Source organism: Rhipicephalus sanguineus, chromosome 6 (genome assembly GCF_013339695.2).
Source record: "Rhipicephalus sanguineus isolate Rsan-2018 chromosome 6, BIME_Rsan_1.4, whole genome shotgun sequence".
NCBI classification, from domain to species: Eukaryota; Metazoa; Arthropoda; class Arachnida; order Ixodida; family Ixodidae; genus Rhipicephalus; species Rhipicephalus sanguineus.
Genome location: NC_051181.1, coordinates 145,316,056 through 145,333,808, shown reverse-complemented (window position 1 = coordinate 145,333,808; position 17,753 = coordinate 145,316,056). Strand labels below are relative to the sequence as shown.

Below are 17,753 nucleotides of genomic sequence, written 5' to 3'. Positions count from 1 at the left end.
CAACGCTGGCGTCGACGCTACATAGGTTGTTGTATGATCACGTGGTTTGCGTTAGGACCAGCAAATTTTGAGCTCAAGCATAGAGTTACCATCGAAGTAGTATAACTAAATTTATTTGCACTTTTTCTAAAACCTTACATTTACATATTTTGTTTCTTTACTGCAGTGTTGCTGTTCCAGCTATGGTTCTGGTTTCGTTAGAGTGACTTTCATGCGTACGCCGTGGTTTATAACCTGAATAACTTGTCCCCTTGTGGTCCTGTGGCAATTTACAAATCTTTAGTGCCTCTGTGTTTCAGTAATGAAGCTGTTTCCTCGCTAATACAAATATACGCAGTATCCAAATAGGTGCCGATGACTCGCAACTGTGGTAGAATAATTGTACCACCGTGGTCGTGTCACATTGCTCGTCAGCCAGCGCAACTGGAAATCATCTTTTTATTGTTTTTATTTTTCGTAATACAATCGGTGCATGTGATCTGAGTTCAGTCAGTTGATCACCGCAAACCCTTTGTCGCGGCACGCACACAAAAATGTTCTGATAGTTCTGGTTTCGGCAATTCTAGGAAATAACCATAACCACTGCAAGAACTATTCTGCACTTTTCTCAGTAAGTACAAGTTTCAACAGCTCATATTTGTCCCCTTTCTACATAAAACGGCATATTTTACGAAAGCACATCGAACGCATATTTCACTAAGTTTTGTTCTCCAGCTAGTCTCCTAGCCGTGCGTCAAGCGCGAGCGGCAACCATGTGCTTCGTCTTGATATTTTGATGTGTAGCGTGTGCTGGAAATATCCGACACATTCTGGCTTCAATGAAAAGCGACGCAGCAGTAAGTATAACTTGTTGAATCAGTTGAAGTCCGTGCAAGTTACACACGGGCACCTAACCGGTACGGCAAATCGCCGTCTAGTGCTTGCCCAGGCAGCGCGTCACCGTTTCGTCATTGAGAGCTAGGCCTAGTGGATGATGCGCCTGAAATAATGTATTTTTGGCACTTGCCTACCAACGGTTGACGATTGTGTGATTTGATGCGCAACTCTTGAAGAAGCCGCCAGGCCTATGTGCGTATCATCTTGTTTACGCGTCTCGAATGTGCGACGCAGTGCGCAGCGAGTAGTGAGTTCATTCGGTGGCATTGCGCGTGACGCCGCCTGAAGTTTGTGGCTTCGCCTTTTGACAACGCTGTTGGTCGTCATCCGTGATGTGCGCCGAGCAGGAGTCCGAATTACGTCGCAAGTACGCGCAGTTTTGACTTTGCTGGGCCAGAATTTCGCAACGTCATTTTCAAGCTCGCCGTAGCGGGCCTTTTACTGCAGTTCCGACGAAGTTTCGGCTCCTGGCGAGACGCCTTCTGCTACTTGTATGAAAAAGACAGCCGGCTACGCCTTAAAACTCAAAGGGCGGTGTTTCTGGCGTAACGGTATCGGTAGGCACTGAATTGTTTCTTGCGCATTGTTTAGCGCCGAACGAGTTTGCCGTGCAAAGCCTCGTTTTAAGTTCCTTGTCAGCGTTGCTTTGTCTGACAGCCTCGGCGTTTTATCAGTCGCGAACCTCCACTTCTCACAAAAAGGCCCCCCTTTTTTGTGTTTTGTTTTTTTTTTACCCACGCCTGTTTCATATTTCATTTCATTATCTTCGTTTCGAGTACGCCGAACGTCTCACTGAGTCTGTGTGTTTGTATCGGCCATTTCGCTGCAGAATTCCGCGACAGTTTATTATTCGCGCGCTGATAAAAGAAAAATTTTGACCGCCTCGATTCTTATCTCGTAATCTTTACCCCTGCTTGTCTGCCCTGTTTTCGACTTGTACTGAACGTACGGAAGCATGTTGTCAGTATTTGCCCATCCAGGACCGCGTTCGCGATACCAGCTTTTTCTAGGCGACTTGACAGCTGTGATTTCAATCTAAGCCTCTAGGCAGATGAAGGCTCCGTCCTTCTCTTTGTGCGTAATTATCTGTGAAAAGAAAGCGAACCTTGAATTGCTGTGTGACGCAAGCAGACAAAACCAAGACTGCCTGGTTTGTCGTCCCCCAAAAGTAATCTGTTTGCCTACTGGTTTCTGTTTCTTACTCAATTGCTGCTTGATCAATTCAAAGTGTGTGCTCCACGCAGAAGATTCGGGTTTTCTAATTTAGTGTAGGCATCCAAAGTACGGTACTAATGGTATGGGGCTTTGGGATTAGCATTAAGGTAACCTTGAGTTAAACTGTCAATTTTGCTAGCTTTAGTGTATCTGATATGTTGAAGCTAGAATGTTGCCCTGAGCACAGTGTAGTCCAGACTTTCAAAGCAACCTTTGAAAGAGCACCATGCTTACGATTTGTCACCACCTTCGAAAGTTGCAGTTCTATTTTTATCCTGCAAAGCATAGTTTACGACACTTAAGACGGAAAAAAAATTTACTCGAACTGTCAGATTTTTCTGTGTAGAATTTTGCCGAAATATGGGTGTCGTGCCATTAGAACTAAGTTGCGTAAATGAAAAGTGACTTTCTAGGCACATAATGAGAACATTGAACTACAGTAATTGCTATATATATATATAAGCTAAAGTGAGTTATAAAAATACTGCGAAATATTACTGCCCGCACATTAGTTTCAAACAATCGCCCGCAGTTTAAAAAGTTACCATCCATAAGAGTATACTAGCTCATTGCACAGGTAGATGAAAAAAAAACAATATTGAATTTCATGCATAAGTACTTAAGGGAAGTTATCACATTTTGCGCAACAGTAGAATGCAAAAAATTGTTTCGAGAGAAATGGTTTCAAAGAGTTTCAGTATATGTCCAGGTTATAAAACACATTTCACATGTCTTAAATTCATCACAATATTAGCCTTGGCCCTCCTCGGAATCAGCACATTCTCTTTTTACGTGAATGGAAGTGCAGTTTCTCACCTTTTTAGCGTCCCAATTTGAAATTCAGACTTCCTGCAACGGTTTAAAATGTAGACTTTAGTCGTGTGGTAACCAGGTTCAATGCCTGCTTGCTTCAAGATGTCAAATATTCTCCTGTTTGCATCATTTTACTTGGTTTACAGCATTGTAAAACTGAAATTTTCAGCATTAATGGAATGCTGGGACTACCTGTAGACCTCTAGTAGAAAGTTTTGCTGAATTCAATATCAGGCGAGAGAAAATTCTTCCCTATGATTTTGTAGCTCGCAACAAAGTGATGTAACTTAATGTCCATATCTAGCAGTATTTCTCTTAAGTTGTTACACATTCTTGAATTGGAAGCTTTCAGTTCTGATTTTGTGTGCTCCCAGGAACGTTTTGGAAAAATACTGATAGTTTTTAATGGGTTACGATGAAACCGTAATTCTTTTTCCTAAATAGTCCACAGTAAACAGGGACCTCGGAAATGTAGGGGGAAAAAAAGGGAAACGTACGTTCTTCAAAAGGTGTTCTTGAAAGTGGCAACATACATTAAAGAGAGACTGAAGTGAAACAGTTAATCATTTGAGGTCGATAAATGATTCGTTGAGCACTTTATTTTTGTTAATGGCACGATTATAGGTTTTTTTCTTGAAAGAAAAAATGAAGACATATCTGTAGCCCTGTTTTGTTGCTTGTGTCTGCCTTCCAGTGTTACATTTGTACGAAATGCTAGCACACACATTTAAAATATTATAGGTTAAGCGAGGGACAGCTAATATTGTTGTTAAGTGCAGTTCAGGATTAATTTTTTTGTGGTTTTCTTTTTTAACCTGCCTTTTCACAATACCTTTAAACCTTAATATGTGCTTTTGCGCAATTTTTCTTCTTGTAATGCAGATACCATTGATATTATTGAAATATCACTCATTTGCTGAACACTCATTTATCATAGGTTGTATCATGGGTTTGGTTTAAGTCACTAACTCACATTCTCTGTTTATTGTAGTCTCTAGACTGATGCAAGTGCAGGTGTAGTGACCGCTCCAGTGTCGACTTACAAGGTCTGAAAAAACAGTAAATCCTTACGAAGCATTTTCTGTTCTCCAAGCTGCAGCGTGTGCACTTAAACCTGTACCGGAAATCCTGTGCGTGCCATGATGGCCGTGGCATTGCACTCCTGAATCGACATTTCAATTATGAAAATGCAAAAATGTTTGTGTACCATGCTTTAGGGTGCTTATTAAAGAAACCCAGATGGTCAAAATTAATCTGAAACCTTATGCTACGATATCGTTTGTAAACCCACTGGGCAGTTTTGTGGCGTTAGAAACTGCATCTTTTTTACCGCAGACCTTATTTCAAAGAGCACATACTTCGATAATTCAGATCACTACTTTAGTTAGCTTTGGAAAATTAACCCACATTAACGAAAAGTATTATTGCAGCTCTGGAGTGTCGGCTAATTTTAAATTGTGGTTGGTTTGCTATCAGTATTTCCATTGTATCAAAATTTGGCTTCTCAGCTTCTTTGGTGCTTCAAAACCACACAAAGTAGTTAGCAGTGCTTGTAAACAACCTCACATTAGTTTTTGCATGCGATCCACAGGGAAAGTTCAAGATCAAATCGTGCAAGTTTAACTGCAGAATGTCAGCCAGATGGCAGGTTGTTACTGACGATGAGCAAACCTCGACGTGGTTTCAGAGGTGCTTGGAGAAGCATCTGCGTGTGCGTACGACCAAGTATGTTACCACAGAAATGATAAGCGTTGCTCTGTTCAGTGTAAACCGTGTTTAGTGCCTTTGATTTAGGCTGTTGCATAACCGGTGATACCCACGTGCACTGAAGACAACCAGATGTTTTGCATCTCAGTGTGCTGTATTCACTTTGAAATGATCTACGCATGCTCTCAAATGTCATCTAGTTTGTTGATCCGGTCACAAATGCAGGTCGAGTATGACAGTCATTCCTTTCTTTGTCACTCCATGGCTTTTGTTTAAATACTCCTCTGCAAATATTGAGTGTATGTGCAGCAGTTGTTAGTCGCTAAAAACCTACTTGACTCAGTACATTGTATTGGAACTGCCCATAAGGCTTTAGTTAAAATTGTTCCCAGCACTTTATTTTTTTTTTCCGGAGTTTATGTGGCATATTTACTGGACGTTCAGGCTGTGAGATGGAATGCCATATTTCTGGCTAGAAGCTGTAACCTTCTTTCCTGCATTTTTGGCAACCGAATAAGTAGTGGTGCGTGATCACACTTTCAAGTTTAGTTGTGAAAGGCTCCTTCATGATTTCTTGCACACATTTTGTTTGTCCGTGATTGCATGTGATGCTGCATATGTAAGTGGTACAGGCTTTTTCTCAAGACTTACTCTATTTGGAGAAAATGCCCCGTGGGTGTCGTGACTCTGGTTGAATGGAATGCACATGGTCCAAATGTAGAGGGGAAACTCATTGTTTTTTTCATTGGTCGTTGGTGTTTTTCCAGGCGACAGCAGGCGTACAGGGCAGCGGCAGCCGTGCTTGGATGGAGGTAGTGCTTGGCTCGAGCGGCGAGTACTGCCTGGCACAGCACAAATAAGGGGCCCCTCTGCCTATGTACTGTGTGCCCTATGGGGTAAGCGGTCTGGCTGACTGTGCAGTGCTGCGCCGCTGTGCCATGTCCGCACCAGCCATGAGGCACAAGGCGGCAGCCATGCGGCCGGGGCCTTCCGAGATCGACTTCAAGAACATGCGCTTTCTCATCACGGACCGCCCCACTGACGCCACCGTGCCAGCCTTCCTGGAGGTGAGTAGTAACATTACTGAAAATCTTGCCTCTGGGGAAACTTCGTTTATGTCGACATTTTTGGGTGCTTTGTGGCCAGTGACGGGCTTCCATTTTTGACCTTTAGACCTAACCGTATGGCATTTAGTCGAGTGGACTGCACTCTATTCTCGCCATCAGCATCTGCGTTCATACTAGTGGAAGTTGTGCAGCGACTACCTTGCCGTGAACTAAAACTGCTTGTTTCATGGCTGAAGTGCCCACTGCATTATCTGCGTTTTACATCATCGGCATCTACGTCTCATAAGGTGTAGATGCTGCAGATATACCCACACATTCTTCGTAATATTGTACACCTCTGCAACTTTTCTGACCTGCCATGATAGCCTAGCAGCTACTAAGCTCATGAACATGGGTTTCATTCCTGGCCATGGCAGCCGCATTTTGATAAGGGCAAAATTCAAAGAACACGTGTGTACAGTGGCGGTCAAAATATTACGGACCATGGGAGCACGTGGCAGACAGCACCGAGGCACCTTCTCACGGCTGCTTGCGAAGCTCTAGAGCGCGCAATGCGCACGCGCATCCTTGTTTACCTGCCGGCCTTCTCGTCCGCTCGCTTCAAGTGCGCGCGCACCAGAACGCCAGACAAGGCGCAAGGTGCCGCTTCTGCAGTCACCGCGGAAACCCCGAGCGATTTGCCTTAAAGAAAACTTTTTTACTTGGCAAAAACTTCGCCCTGGTCTGGACAAAATTTTCATGAGCTCTCATGAATTTTCTTTATTTTTTAACCCATGTGAGTTTTTCTTGTAGGTTTGTGCTACAAACTGCTCGATGCCAAGTTTTTTCTTTCCTATATAGCACATATGAACGGGCGCAGGATAGTTGCACCGAGCACCACAAAAAGAAAATTGCAGCATGCATGAGTTCCGCGAGTGGAAGCTGCTGGGTAATCTTATCACATATGTCGATTTGAGACAAACTGACGCAAAGCGTATTTTCCACGCTGCGGAGCGTCTGCGAACAAATCGTAGAGTGCGGCGTGCACCGAGCACTGCCAGTACAAGTTACATATTTTCGTCACGATATCATCGCTCGGTGCTTCCGCGGCGACTTGCCTGGCACCAGCGGCAGCTTGCGATTTCTCTGGCTTTCCGGCGCCCGCGCACTTAAAGCGAGCGAACGAGCAGGCCAGCAGGTAAACAAGGATGTGCGTGCGCAGTGCGTGCTCTAGAGCTTCGCAAGCAGCCGTGAGAAGGCGCCTTGGTGCTGTCTGCCATGCGCTCCCATGGTCCGTAATATTTTGACCGCCACTGTACATTCATTTAGTTGCACATTATAGAACACCAAGGTGGTCTTAATTTAACCAGAGACACCTGCTACGGTGTGCTTCATAATTATATTGTGGCTTTGGCACGTAAACAACAGAAGTTTTTACTTGCGTATATCTTGATTGCTGTGTTTTATGGCAACAGAAACATTGACAAAAGAATCCATGCATCCAGCAGCATTCTTGCCAAATTATGTGGTCCGCTTCTTCCAAATAAAACTTTGTTGTTAGACATGCATTTTTCTGGTGTTGACAGTTCGTACACTGCAAAAAATGGACTCTCTATAGCCGTTTCCCACTTGTAATGGAAGTGGTTGTGAGTCATTGCGAGTCAAGTTGATGCACATGAAGCAACAGGAATCCTCAAGAACTGCTCATAATTATTTACCTTTATTTGGTGTGCCCGTACAGTGTACCACTGCATTGTAAGCAATCAGTTACGCCATACAACTTCCAGATTCAATAAGCAACAAGGTTGACGAGAAAAGTAGGATATCTGAATTGCCAGATCTGTTACAGAATGCCAAGTGTGACAGGTTTGAATAAAAGCTGCCTTAAAGAAGTCACATTTTATTGAAATATTAATTGTTATGCACCGCTGCATGTACATTTTGTAGACAAGTTACTTTCACCACTATGGAGCCCACTCTGTGGCACAGCTATTTGAATCTTAACACAGCTGTCCACTTGAACTGCATAGCAGCATGACTATGACGGTGACAGATTTAAAAAAATACCTGTAACACATTGACCCACTTGGCCACTGTTTTAGAAGTCAGCCCTGTGACAGTTACACTGCTATATTTAAATACAGGATCTTATTCTTGTTTTCGGAGATGCTTTACAGGGGTAGAGGCTGTTGCGATTTGTTTCTTTTTTTAACAATCTATTTACTGGCCCCCTCTTCAGGCAAGGAAGAGCAATAATGGAATAAAAGCAAAAGTATCTTATGGAGACTGGAACCTAAATGAAAGTGCCCATATACATTCCTCCACTGTTCCAACAAAGTACTGTTGCCACCAAAGGTTTACTTTCTTTGAGGCTGCTACTCTTCTCTACAGGCCTGAAGATATCGTGTCATCACTAAGTCGGATTCGTTTCATGCAAAACGGTGTACTTCCATCAGTCATTTTTGCCACATACCTTGCGCAACTAGAGTAACCTCCCCGCAGACATTGTAGACATTGAAGGAGTACTGACACGAATTTTACAAATTTTCAAATTATTGCTCTGAATAAAAATACTGGGATCGAGAACCCTAAAACGAGTATTGTGGTGCCTGGGAATGCATCGAATATATTTAATTGCTGCTACCTTAAAGGGACACTAAAGACAAGTATTAAGTCGACGTTGATTGTTGAAATAGCGGTCCAGAAACCTCGTAGTGCTACTTTTGTGCCAAGGAAGTGCTTATTTTGAAATAAAATCGCATTTAAGTTGTCCGCATCGCGTTAGCGCATTTCAAATCACCCGCCTGAAAGTGGTTTTTCTAACGTCACTGTTGCCGTGCCCAACGTTGCCCGCCTTTACTGCGCGGCGGCGTGCACTGGCGGCGTGCACCATTCGGGCATCCGGCAACATCACATGCATGCGGCATTTTGTCGAACTTTCTGTCAGAGCGACTTCGTGAGCACGCAAAACACACGCGGCAGTACGCGATACCGAAACTACCATTGAGACGCGACCGCATGAGCGAAGCCAGGCGCCGGGCAAAGCGCAGTTCAGCGAAAACGGAACCTTTGAACACCCCGCACCGTTGCCGATGGCAGAGCTCTTTGGCATTGCCATCGGCAATGCCAAAGATATTCTTTTTTTTCATGAATCAAACAGAAATGAACAAGCAGCATTTTATTACTTCTCTTGATGCACGGAAGGTTCTTTTTTTTTATTGCAGCTAGTTCTGATTACGAGTGATTAATTGTAGTCAGACTCTTATCATGTCATCGGGATCATTTCCAAAATGTCCTGCTCGTGGCACTCATCGTGTGATACATTTAGCTTAATTTCTCGGTAAGTAGGGCACTGCTGTTGATAATATTGCCGTTTTAGACGTTGTCATACGTTGAGCTTTCACTCTGACATAAATTATTTGCCTTTAGTGTCCCTTTAAAAAGACACTTTCGGTTTCGTTATCGAGGGGGTGGCTTCTCGGTGACGTTTCATAGCAGTGTGACGTCACGGAGATACAGAGACTCTCGACGTACTAGCAGCAAATCCGTCATCTGCTCGTGGTGCACATAAACAACGATGGGTGAATTGTCGTCCAGTGACCCGACAGTGACTTCTGCAATTTAGGCTGCATGCAGGACGCAGAGCTCGCAAACTCAGGGGAACTGTGTTGACTCGTTGGTATAATGTTTATTGCAGTGGGGCTGGCTTGCAGATGCTCAGTTACAAAAACTTCAAAGTCAAATTCAAATATTTTATATGTGTTCTCTGACTCCGGTCTGTGGAGAGCATTGACACTGCATACCAAGGAAACTAAAAATGTCCCATTTGTGATGTCTAAAAATCGTGTCCGTGCTCCTTTAACGGTTATGAGCAGTTCCAGTGCCATAGCTAACATTGTATAGTCAGGCTCTATTCTTCTTTGTGATTTACCACTCTCCCTCTGTAATGCCTCTGGCCCTGAGAGGTATAATAAATGAAATGTGCATGTAGTACAGCTGGTAAAAGATTGTCAACTCTATTTCAAATCACAACACTGATTCCCATTGTCCTTTTGTATATTGATACTACAACATACACCACTACTAGTCTTTCTTTTTCTTGTTTCGTTGCACAGATCACCTGTTTTGAGAAAAAAAAAGTTTAAGCGTTGGTTTTCAGTTGTTCACGCCCCTTTTATCTCATTTTTGTGGTGTCTGCCGCTCACCGTCAAAAACCGTCAATTACAATCATGTCTACATAGGCTGATATGCAGGATATTTTCACCCCTTTTCTGTTGGTCATATTTTACCACATCTGAGTGCTTACAGCACCTTTTAAATGTGGCATGGTTGAGAGCAGCATATGACCAAGTTGTCATTTTACTAACACTTGCTGAAACAGTTTCAGTGCACTTTCTGTGCTTGGTGTTGGTCTCGTGTGTGCAGGCAACACCCTTGCTACTTTTATTTCCGCAAGGCCTTCTGGATACTGGTAATTGGTAAATCATTATATTTGTATACAGCCTTGAATAAATGTTTAAGATGTGGTATTGGAATTGTGGGCCATTCTCTGCGGAGATTATAGTATTGGTTGATCGTGCAGTGATTGTCCTATGCCTGCCAGTTAATGTGTGCCATTAAAAGTTTTTGTTTTTTTACATAGAGGCCACGGTACTGTCTTAACGCCCAATGCAACTGATGCCATGTTCCATCGCAAAAGGTCTTCCACATGTTTGAATTCAAAGTGGAGTGTGGTCTACTAATGATGAACTGTAATACCAACTTATCCAGTTGGATACCATTATCAACAGCACTGGTTCTCACTCATATCGTTAAGCAAACATACACAGTTGCACATTTGCATCAAGAAAAGCTCATTGAGCCAATATATTGTCTGCTTTGATGCTATTGTTAGAAACTTGCTTTTGTTGACCTATTATGCCTAGCTTAAAGTGGACACTGGTAACTAGTTATTGGACTGTCCATTTGCAGCATCTTTTTTTCCTGTTCACACATTTGTTCTGTGCTCAATTCCAGGAATTCAAGAAAAGGAATGTCAAGGATGTGGTCAGGGTATGCGAAGCCACTTATCAGAAGGATTTGCTTGAGAAGGAAGGCATTAACGTGTGGGTAAGTAGTTGTGTTGATATTCACTTTCGCTGTGTCCTCTTGAGGTTTTCATTTAAGCGTAACAGAATCTCACGAATTCAAAATGTGAACTGCAACAGCTGGGTAGATTTGACAAGACAGCAACATTCTTTAGACTTGTACAGTGGTATGCATTCAAAATAACCTGCAATTACCCAATTAGGAGGCTGAGTAGTACTTGAGGTGCACTGTTAGTGGCAGTTAGTATAGCAGTTTAGTTCAGAAGAGCTTCATTTGTGGCGTGGAACATCTGTGTCTGGGTTTTGTCCAGAATACTGTGTAGCATCTAAAAGTATTGCTTCTTACACATTGGTTCTGTGGCATGTGTAGTGATATTGAAGAAAAGTTGTGGTCAGAATTTATACTAAATCGTTTGAAAAATTAACCTACAGTCAAGATTTGCAAGCACTCGCACTAGTTGGAGAGCCGTAAACATTGTCGGCAATTGTGTAGTTGCAGTAGTACAGTATAACCTCGTTACAACGGATCTGTTTACAACAGACATTCGGATTTAAATACCAATTTGCGGCGCTATGCCGACCTCCGTATTTGTTCCATTGATTGAGCTTCGTTTACAACGGATTCTGGTACAACAGACATTCGGATATAATTGACTAAAACGCTGCCGATGCACAAAATGCCCATCCGCGATTTTGGGGAGCCAGCGGGCGATGCGATTCGTTGCTTGGACGAAGGACATTGTGGCTTCTTCGCCTTCGCATGTCCGCTAGCGCAACAGCCTTAACTAGGGACAGTTATTACAGTGCTTGCTCATCCCGATATTTTGTAATCCTTGGAAACGTTAAATAAGAAGCCATTGCGGTGTGTGTGTTTTGCAGGACTGGCAGTTTGATGATGGGTCCCCACCCCCAGCACGTATTGTGGAGGAGTGGTTCCAATTGCTCAGGAAACGCTTCAAAGAGGACCCAGACTGCTGCATAGCTGTACACTGCGTTGCCGGCCTGGGCAGGTGAGTTTGTGTGGCAGGACATTTAAAAAACAAAAAAGTGGCACACAGCTGAGTGTTGTGCAGCTGTTGTCATGTTGTGGTCACTTATTTGCCATAGGTATGTCCTCTGCCACTTAAAAAGAAATAACTTGAAAATTTTGACAACAGTGCATGACAATTCAGCAGAGATTAAACCCACATACCCATTCTGCACCAAAGAAAATGAAAAAAAAAATTTTATTATTTTTTTTCACCCTTATTTCTGGCAACGGAGAGTTAATTCGTGCCCCAACAAAAAAATTAGTTCTTATTTAGTAAGAAATATGCATAGTTGATTATTAGGCATTGGCACTTTGAGACGTTCACATGGGCAACTTCAGCATGTGAAGAACACTGCCGTGGGTTTTGTGTTGTTTCCCACACCCATATAAGGATATTGTGGTATCAAGGCATGTCAAAAATTATTTTAGACACTGTTTGTTAACATCTGTTCATATGCCAAATTGGTGAAGCACAAGAAACTGTAGTTCTGTATTCTGATTTACGCATATGCATGCTTATCATATGAATTAAGAGGGAAAAAAGCACTAAGCTTTGTCATGGAATGGAGGTCTGCGGCTTATGTGGTGTTACGACATGGTAGGCTGATTGCAGGAGACTTTAATATAACATGTAGGGTTTTGCAAGAAACGAGAGGCAGGTTAGCAAAACAAGATCAGTCTAAGACGAGAGAGAGTAAGAAGCGGGGACATTCCTTTTAGTTCCCCGGGATGTCAGTATAGGCAAGTTCCAAAATTTCAGGTATCCTGTTTTTTGGCAGTGTGTCAACAATCCTTTTAAGTACTTTAGTAAAATGCCAAAGATTCTAGTTCAGAATATGATTTATGCTTCAGAATTGGGCATAGCGCTAACACATTATGATTGTGGCTTGCCTGTTTGTGCGGTATCCTGGGGTGCTCCTCGGAAAACGTTATTTGCCTTTATCTCCAGTACATTGACAATATCAATATCTATGCTTCGTTCAGCACACTGGCGTGTGTGTGTCTGCGCGCGTGCCATGTTTTTGCACGACTGTTGTCTTAGGCGTTGCGTTCTTTTTACTTGCAGGGCACCTGTATTGGTTGCATTAGCACTTATTGAATTAGGTATGACTTACGAGGATGCTGTGGAGCTCATAAGGCAGTGAGTATCCTTCTCTCATTGATGTGTGGGGAGTGTGCGTACTGCAGTTCTTGAAATTCTGATTACTGACCAGTGTATTGAGTGAGGCAGTAATCACGTTCTACTATGTAGTGTGCTTCTCGATAATGCCCACATGTTCACTTACATTGCCTTTCTTTCTTTCTTCAAGCAATGTGATTAATTTTGATTATCTCTGCAACCATTCAGCCAACTTAAAAATTATTTACAGTAAAACCTCGTTAATTCAAAGTCACTGGGACTGTGAAAAACTTTCGAATTAAGCGGGTTTTCGAATTAACGAAACATACAAAAAGCGGGATGCAAGGAACTTTGAATTACTGAAAGTAATCAGAGGTGGTCGTTTGGCCTTCTAGTTTGCGGCTCCAAGGGTGGTTTTCCAGCAATACCCGGTCCCATTTTTGCCGCAAACCCGCGAAAACGGCGGGCCTCGCTGCTGTCAGCGCAAGAAAAAAAAGAAAGAAAAAAAAAAAAAAAGTCTCGTGGTCAGCTGAAATGCGTGCCTGCGGAAAAAACGGCGTGCTTCACTGCAGCACAGTGGTGACACGCGGGCTCACCTGCTCCTCGCAGCGTCAGCGCGTCATAATGCGGCCATTCGCCCATTCTTTCTGGTAAAATAAAGAATATGATAATGGCCAGTGTGACGGAATCCGCGATCTGTTCTGGCTGGAAAACATGATCATTGAAGTTTTCGAACTGAGTTTTCGAAGGAGGCGTTACAGGCAAGAACTCCGCCAGCATTGCCAGTGCGCAAATTGCCGGAGCAACCGCCAGTCGGAGGTTTGCATACATCACGAATTCCGTCAGGTCGTCCTTTATTATCTTTTCTTTTCCAAAAAAGAAATGGGTAAATCATGACGCGCTGACGTTGTGAGAAGCATGCGACATGCTGCCCGCGTGTCACCGCTGTGTTGCAGTGAAGCACGTCATATTTTCCGCAGGCGCACGTTGTAGCTGACCACGAGACCGCGTTTTTTTTTTTTTCTTTATTACTTTTTTTTTGCGCTAGCACCAGCGAGGCTGGGTTGCTTCAACTGTCACACATTAATATCGCTGCACTGCATTGCCCTGTGGCTCCTAATGGCCGTCGCTTCCACGGAGTTGCGGCGAAATCGGGATCGGGAATTGGCACAAGGCACCCAAAGTTTTCGAATTAACCGGGCTGGCGCTGACCGCCGGTTCAAAATATCCACTCAGATTTACATTGGAAAATACGGGACCGCAGAAACCCTTCGAATTAAGCGGGATTTCGAAATATCCGAGTTCGAATTAATGAGGTTTTACTGTATATATCTGAGATCAGCGTGAAAAACTGTCCGGATGACAAGCTTCCTTCAATTTAGTAAAAATTAAGGAAATGTCTAAACTGCTGGAATTCCATCCTTCAGGATCGTTGAAGTCGTCTACTGCAAAAGCCCATGTTTTTTCGTCATGCTTCCAACCTTGAAATGTCAGGAGTCCCTATGAATTTGCTGCTTTACCTCGAGGGGTATCGCCTTGCATTTAGCCAGCCCTGACTTTCACAAATGTTTAAATGAGTGAAAACTCGTGTCACAAACCGTTGCCAGGTGTTCCGCAGCCGGCGCGGCTGAGACCAAGCAAGCTCTCCCCTCTAGTGATTGCAATGATAGCACAACGTTTCTGCAGGCAACGCCCCTTCAGATTTTTCCACAGTGGCCTCTTTGCAGTACTTGTACCAAGTTTTCACATCATTCTCTGTAAAGTACTATTTTATTTTTATGGAACTTTCAAATCTTTGTAGTAAGCACCTTCTGGGCAACCAGAATTCTATCCTTGTATCCAGTACGTGGCTGATAACTATATCATTATATATGGTCTGCTTTTCCATGGGGACAATGGTAAAATTGATAAATCTTGCAGAAATTCATCTTTTTAAGCAATATTGTTGGACTGGTGTCATTATGTGTAAGTGGACTACACTGCACCGATGCTGTAGTGACTATGATAAAAAAGGTTCCTGTGAATTTCCCAAGGGTGATTTTTGTCTGTGATGAGCAGCTAATGCTTCATTAAATAAATAAATCTCTTGTGGATGTTTTGATTACACTTTGTCTATGTGGAATGCATGGCGCTGCCCTCACTCTTCTCGCATTTCTCTTACAGGAAACGACGGGGAGCCATCAATGCCAAGCAGCTCTCCTATTTGGAGAAGTACCGTCCCAAGTCGCGGTTGAGGCTGCGCAATGGGCACCGGCAGTGCACCATACAGTGAAGGCTTCCCTCTCGCTCTCTTCCTGATCCACCCTTTATTATTTTTTTTTTTCTACGTTGCTGCGACCATTTTGACCTCTCTCTCCTGGCAGTTTATTCCGCCTCCTCTCCTTCAGACTCTGGGCACTTGGCTCCTTGGATGCGTTGGCACCCTCGTGTTCAAACTCCCTTCGAGAATTGGGAGGGACAGCAAGCGACTTTCGCCCTGTCGCTGCACATTCAGCCAGTGTTTCTCGGAGCGCTCCTCGGTTGACTTCCTGGCATCATTTTTTCTTCCTTTCTTTAGTGTACACCCTTTTTTTTTCATCATCTTCTAATAGCTCACATCCTAATCTCGCAGCAGCAGCCAGTCTTTGTCCATTCGCCGAGTGGCCGGGTGATAGGATCAAGGGAGCGTCTTTTGCGGAAACGTTAGGTGAGGTGGTTGATGCGGGGGTGCATGCGTTCGGACTGTTTTTTGCAAAATAGCGGTAATCGTTTAGCCTTTTTGTTCGTGCACCTCTCCTCTCGTTCTCCCACATCCTCATTGTGTTGTATAAAAAAAAACCCTCCTTTCTCTCCCTGAACATGTCAAAGTGTAGAGCCAGTGTGCCCAGAGCTTTTACCAGAGTTTTTTCTCTCGCCATCACACTATCTTCATCTTTGTTAGAGTACTCTTATTTTTTTTCTTCCTCATTGTTGCATATAGTTTCTATTGCATTATAGAGGAGTCCTTCCAGAGCTGTCTCTGGAGCCGATCCTGGGATCTTCCTTTTTTCCCTCTTCCTAGTCCTTTTAATTTAGGCGAGTTTCTTTGCAATATGCTTTTTTTTTTTTGTGGCGGCTGCAAAGGCGTGAGCGATCAGTTTACATATATACACCCCTTTTACTCCACAATGCACGAGCCCAAGTTAAAGGAACAAAGGAGGTGTATTTAGCCAGCCGTAGATGTTCTCTTATCCTTGTTTTTCCCTAAGCAAAACTTTGGCATAGTGGTGTTGCAAGTGGCAGACAAGCGTTTGACTTGGCCCGACCAATCAATGAAAACTCGTTTAGCTCCAAGAATGTTTGCGATTCAATTTGCATTCTCGAGCATGTTATGGTCGCATTCAATGCTCGTGGAAAATACTTTTTTTTTAATGATGCGCCATTAGTTATTTATTCTGTCGAGAAAAGTTGCTCCGAAGCCACCACACGACACAGAAAGTGCCATTGATGTTGCTCGTCATTGTTACTTTTTGCCATTCTCTGTGACTTCGTCGTGTTTAGTTAGCTCAATGCAAGTCTCACGTTCCCTCCTTTTTAATTCGTGCCGACGTGACTACTCAGGTGTGCTGGCTAGTCGTGCGTGTAGGGAGACCTGCCTGCCATCGGGGACGTGAATGTGTTGATGTAGCAGCAAAACGTCATGTAAAATATGTTGTTTACATATCCATTTGGATTGTGCCCTTGTGAAAAGAAAAAAAACTAACTCACGGTGTTTCAACAGCGATTATAAAGATCTTTTCAGATAACTGTGTCTGTGTGAATTACTTTCGATGTCCTAGTCTACTAGACAGTTGACATGTTTGGAGGCGAGTTCGTAGTAGACTAATAAAAGAAGAGAATTTTGATGGCTCGTTATCAGTGGTTCATACGTTAATGATAACCAAAGAGATAGTAAAGCGAAGGAAGGTATAGGGGACGGTCATTGTACCGTTATAAGTGTGTTGTAGTTATACAGATGCGAAGAAAGTAAAGTGGATGAAAAGACAACTTGCTGCACTTAATCACTTGTTATGATTAAGTTACGATTAATAATTTGTTATGATCATTCGATGTTGCAGTGTTTGTCGTCATGGTAGCTAGCCACTCTGCATGACAAATGCAAAAAAAAGTAATGGAGGATAAATAGTAACGTTAATATCCTACAAGCACAAAATACATTACCCTACTGCCCAGTCATTAATAGCAGCAGTTGCCAAAGAAATGTTAAATTGTATCAGTGATTGGCATTGAGCATTTAGCAAATTGTGGGATGGATTTTGTGGCTGCACAGTTTTCAATACTCTCATTGCGCTCGTGGTGACATTATGTATTACGAAAAAACTTGGTCGCTGCATTTGGAAGCGTCTCGTTCATGCTGAAAAGGTGAACTGGTTTGTCCATTTTGTGGAACCATCGCAGGTAATTTAATGCAATGCTGGCCAGTGACTCGTGGAGTTTCCTAGTGGGAGCAAGTAGTTAGGTGGTGTATGGATGGTACTATTATAGTGATTCATCCCAACTTGTGTGATATAATTGCCGCCTAGTGAATAGATGGGAAACCAGCTCAAACTTACTAACTAGCAAACGTTGCTCATTTTGAGGGCTCGCAGCACGTAATGACCTTGTGCAATGTGGACCAGCCCACTGCAGTTTTGTGGCGCGATTGGCATGCCAAGTTTCTCGCAGTTGCACGTGCCAGGGGTGCAACAGCTGCGCCAATTTGATACGATTCCTTATTTTTGTGCCAAGCTGAGCCAAAACCGTGAAATTTGTTGAAATTGCGCCAAAATGCCCGACCAGCTTCAAAATTTTCTCAGTTGCGCAAATTTTAGCGTGAAATTGAGGCCGCGTTGGTCATCTGC

The 17,753-nt window shown here is 43.3% G+C and overlaps 1 protein-coding gene across 3 annotated transcripts; it reads left to right on the top strand.

Annotated features, from left to right (window-relative positions):
* The first annotated feature begins 708 nt into the window (after positions 1 to 708).
* Positions 709 to 16,658, top strand: LOC119396672 (protein tyrosine phosphatase type IVA 2). Of its 3 annotated transcripts, none has more exons than XM_037663969.1 (6): positions 709 to 836; positions 5,379 to 5,678; positions 10,674 to 10,766; positions 11,624 to 11,754; positions 12,841 to 12,915; positions 15,058 to 16,658. In XM_037663969.1, exons 2-6 carry the CDS (start codon positions 5,487 to 5,489, stop codon positions 15,164 to 15,166), a joined length of 600 nt encoding a protein of 199 aa, XP_037519897.1. In that variant the 5' UTR covers positions 709 to 836; positions 5,379 to 5,486; the 3' UTR covers positions 15,167 to 16,658. The 3 variants fall into 3 exon arrangements, with proteins under 3 accessions (XP_037519897.1, XP_037519898.1, XP_037519899.1); XM_037663970.2 differs by lacking the exon at positions 709 to 836 and adding an exon at positions 866 to 1,068; XM_037663971.2 differs by lacking the exon at positions 709 to 836 and adding an exon at positions 974 to 1,243.
* Positions 16,659 to 17,753: the final 1,095 nt, after the last annotated feature.

What these genes read in the sequence shown, in the direction of transcription:
- LOC119396672 (XM_037663969.1), top strand. Translation starts at nt 5,487, where the DNA reads ATGTACTGTGTGCCCTATGGGGTAAGCGGTCTGGCTGACTGTGCAGTG. An exon ending in CCGTGCCAGCCTTCCTGGAG is followed by an intron (nt 5,679 to 10,673) that starts GTGAGTAGTAAC and finishes GCTCAATTCCAG; the next exon opens with GAATTCAAGAAAAGGAATGT. An exon ending in AGGAAGGCATTAACGTGTGG is followed by an intron (nt 10,767 to 11,623) that starts GTAAGTAGTTGT and finishes TGTGTTTTGCAG; the next exon opens with GACTGGCAGTTTGATGATGG.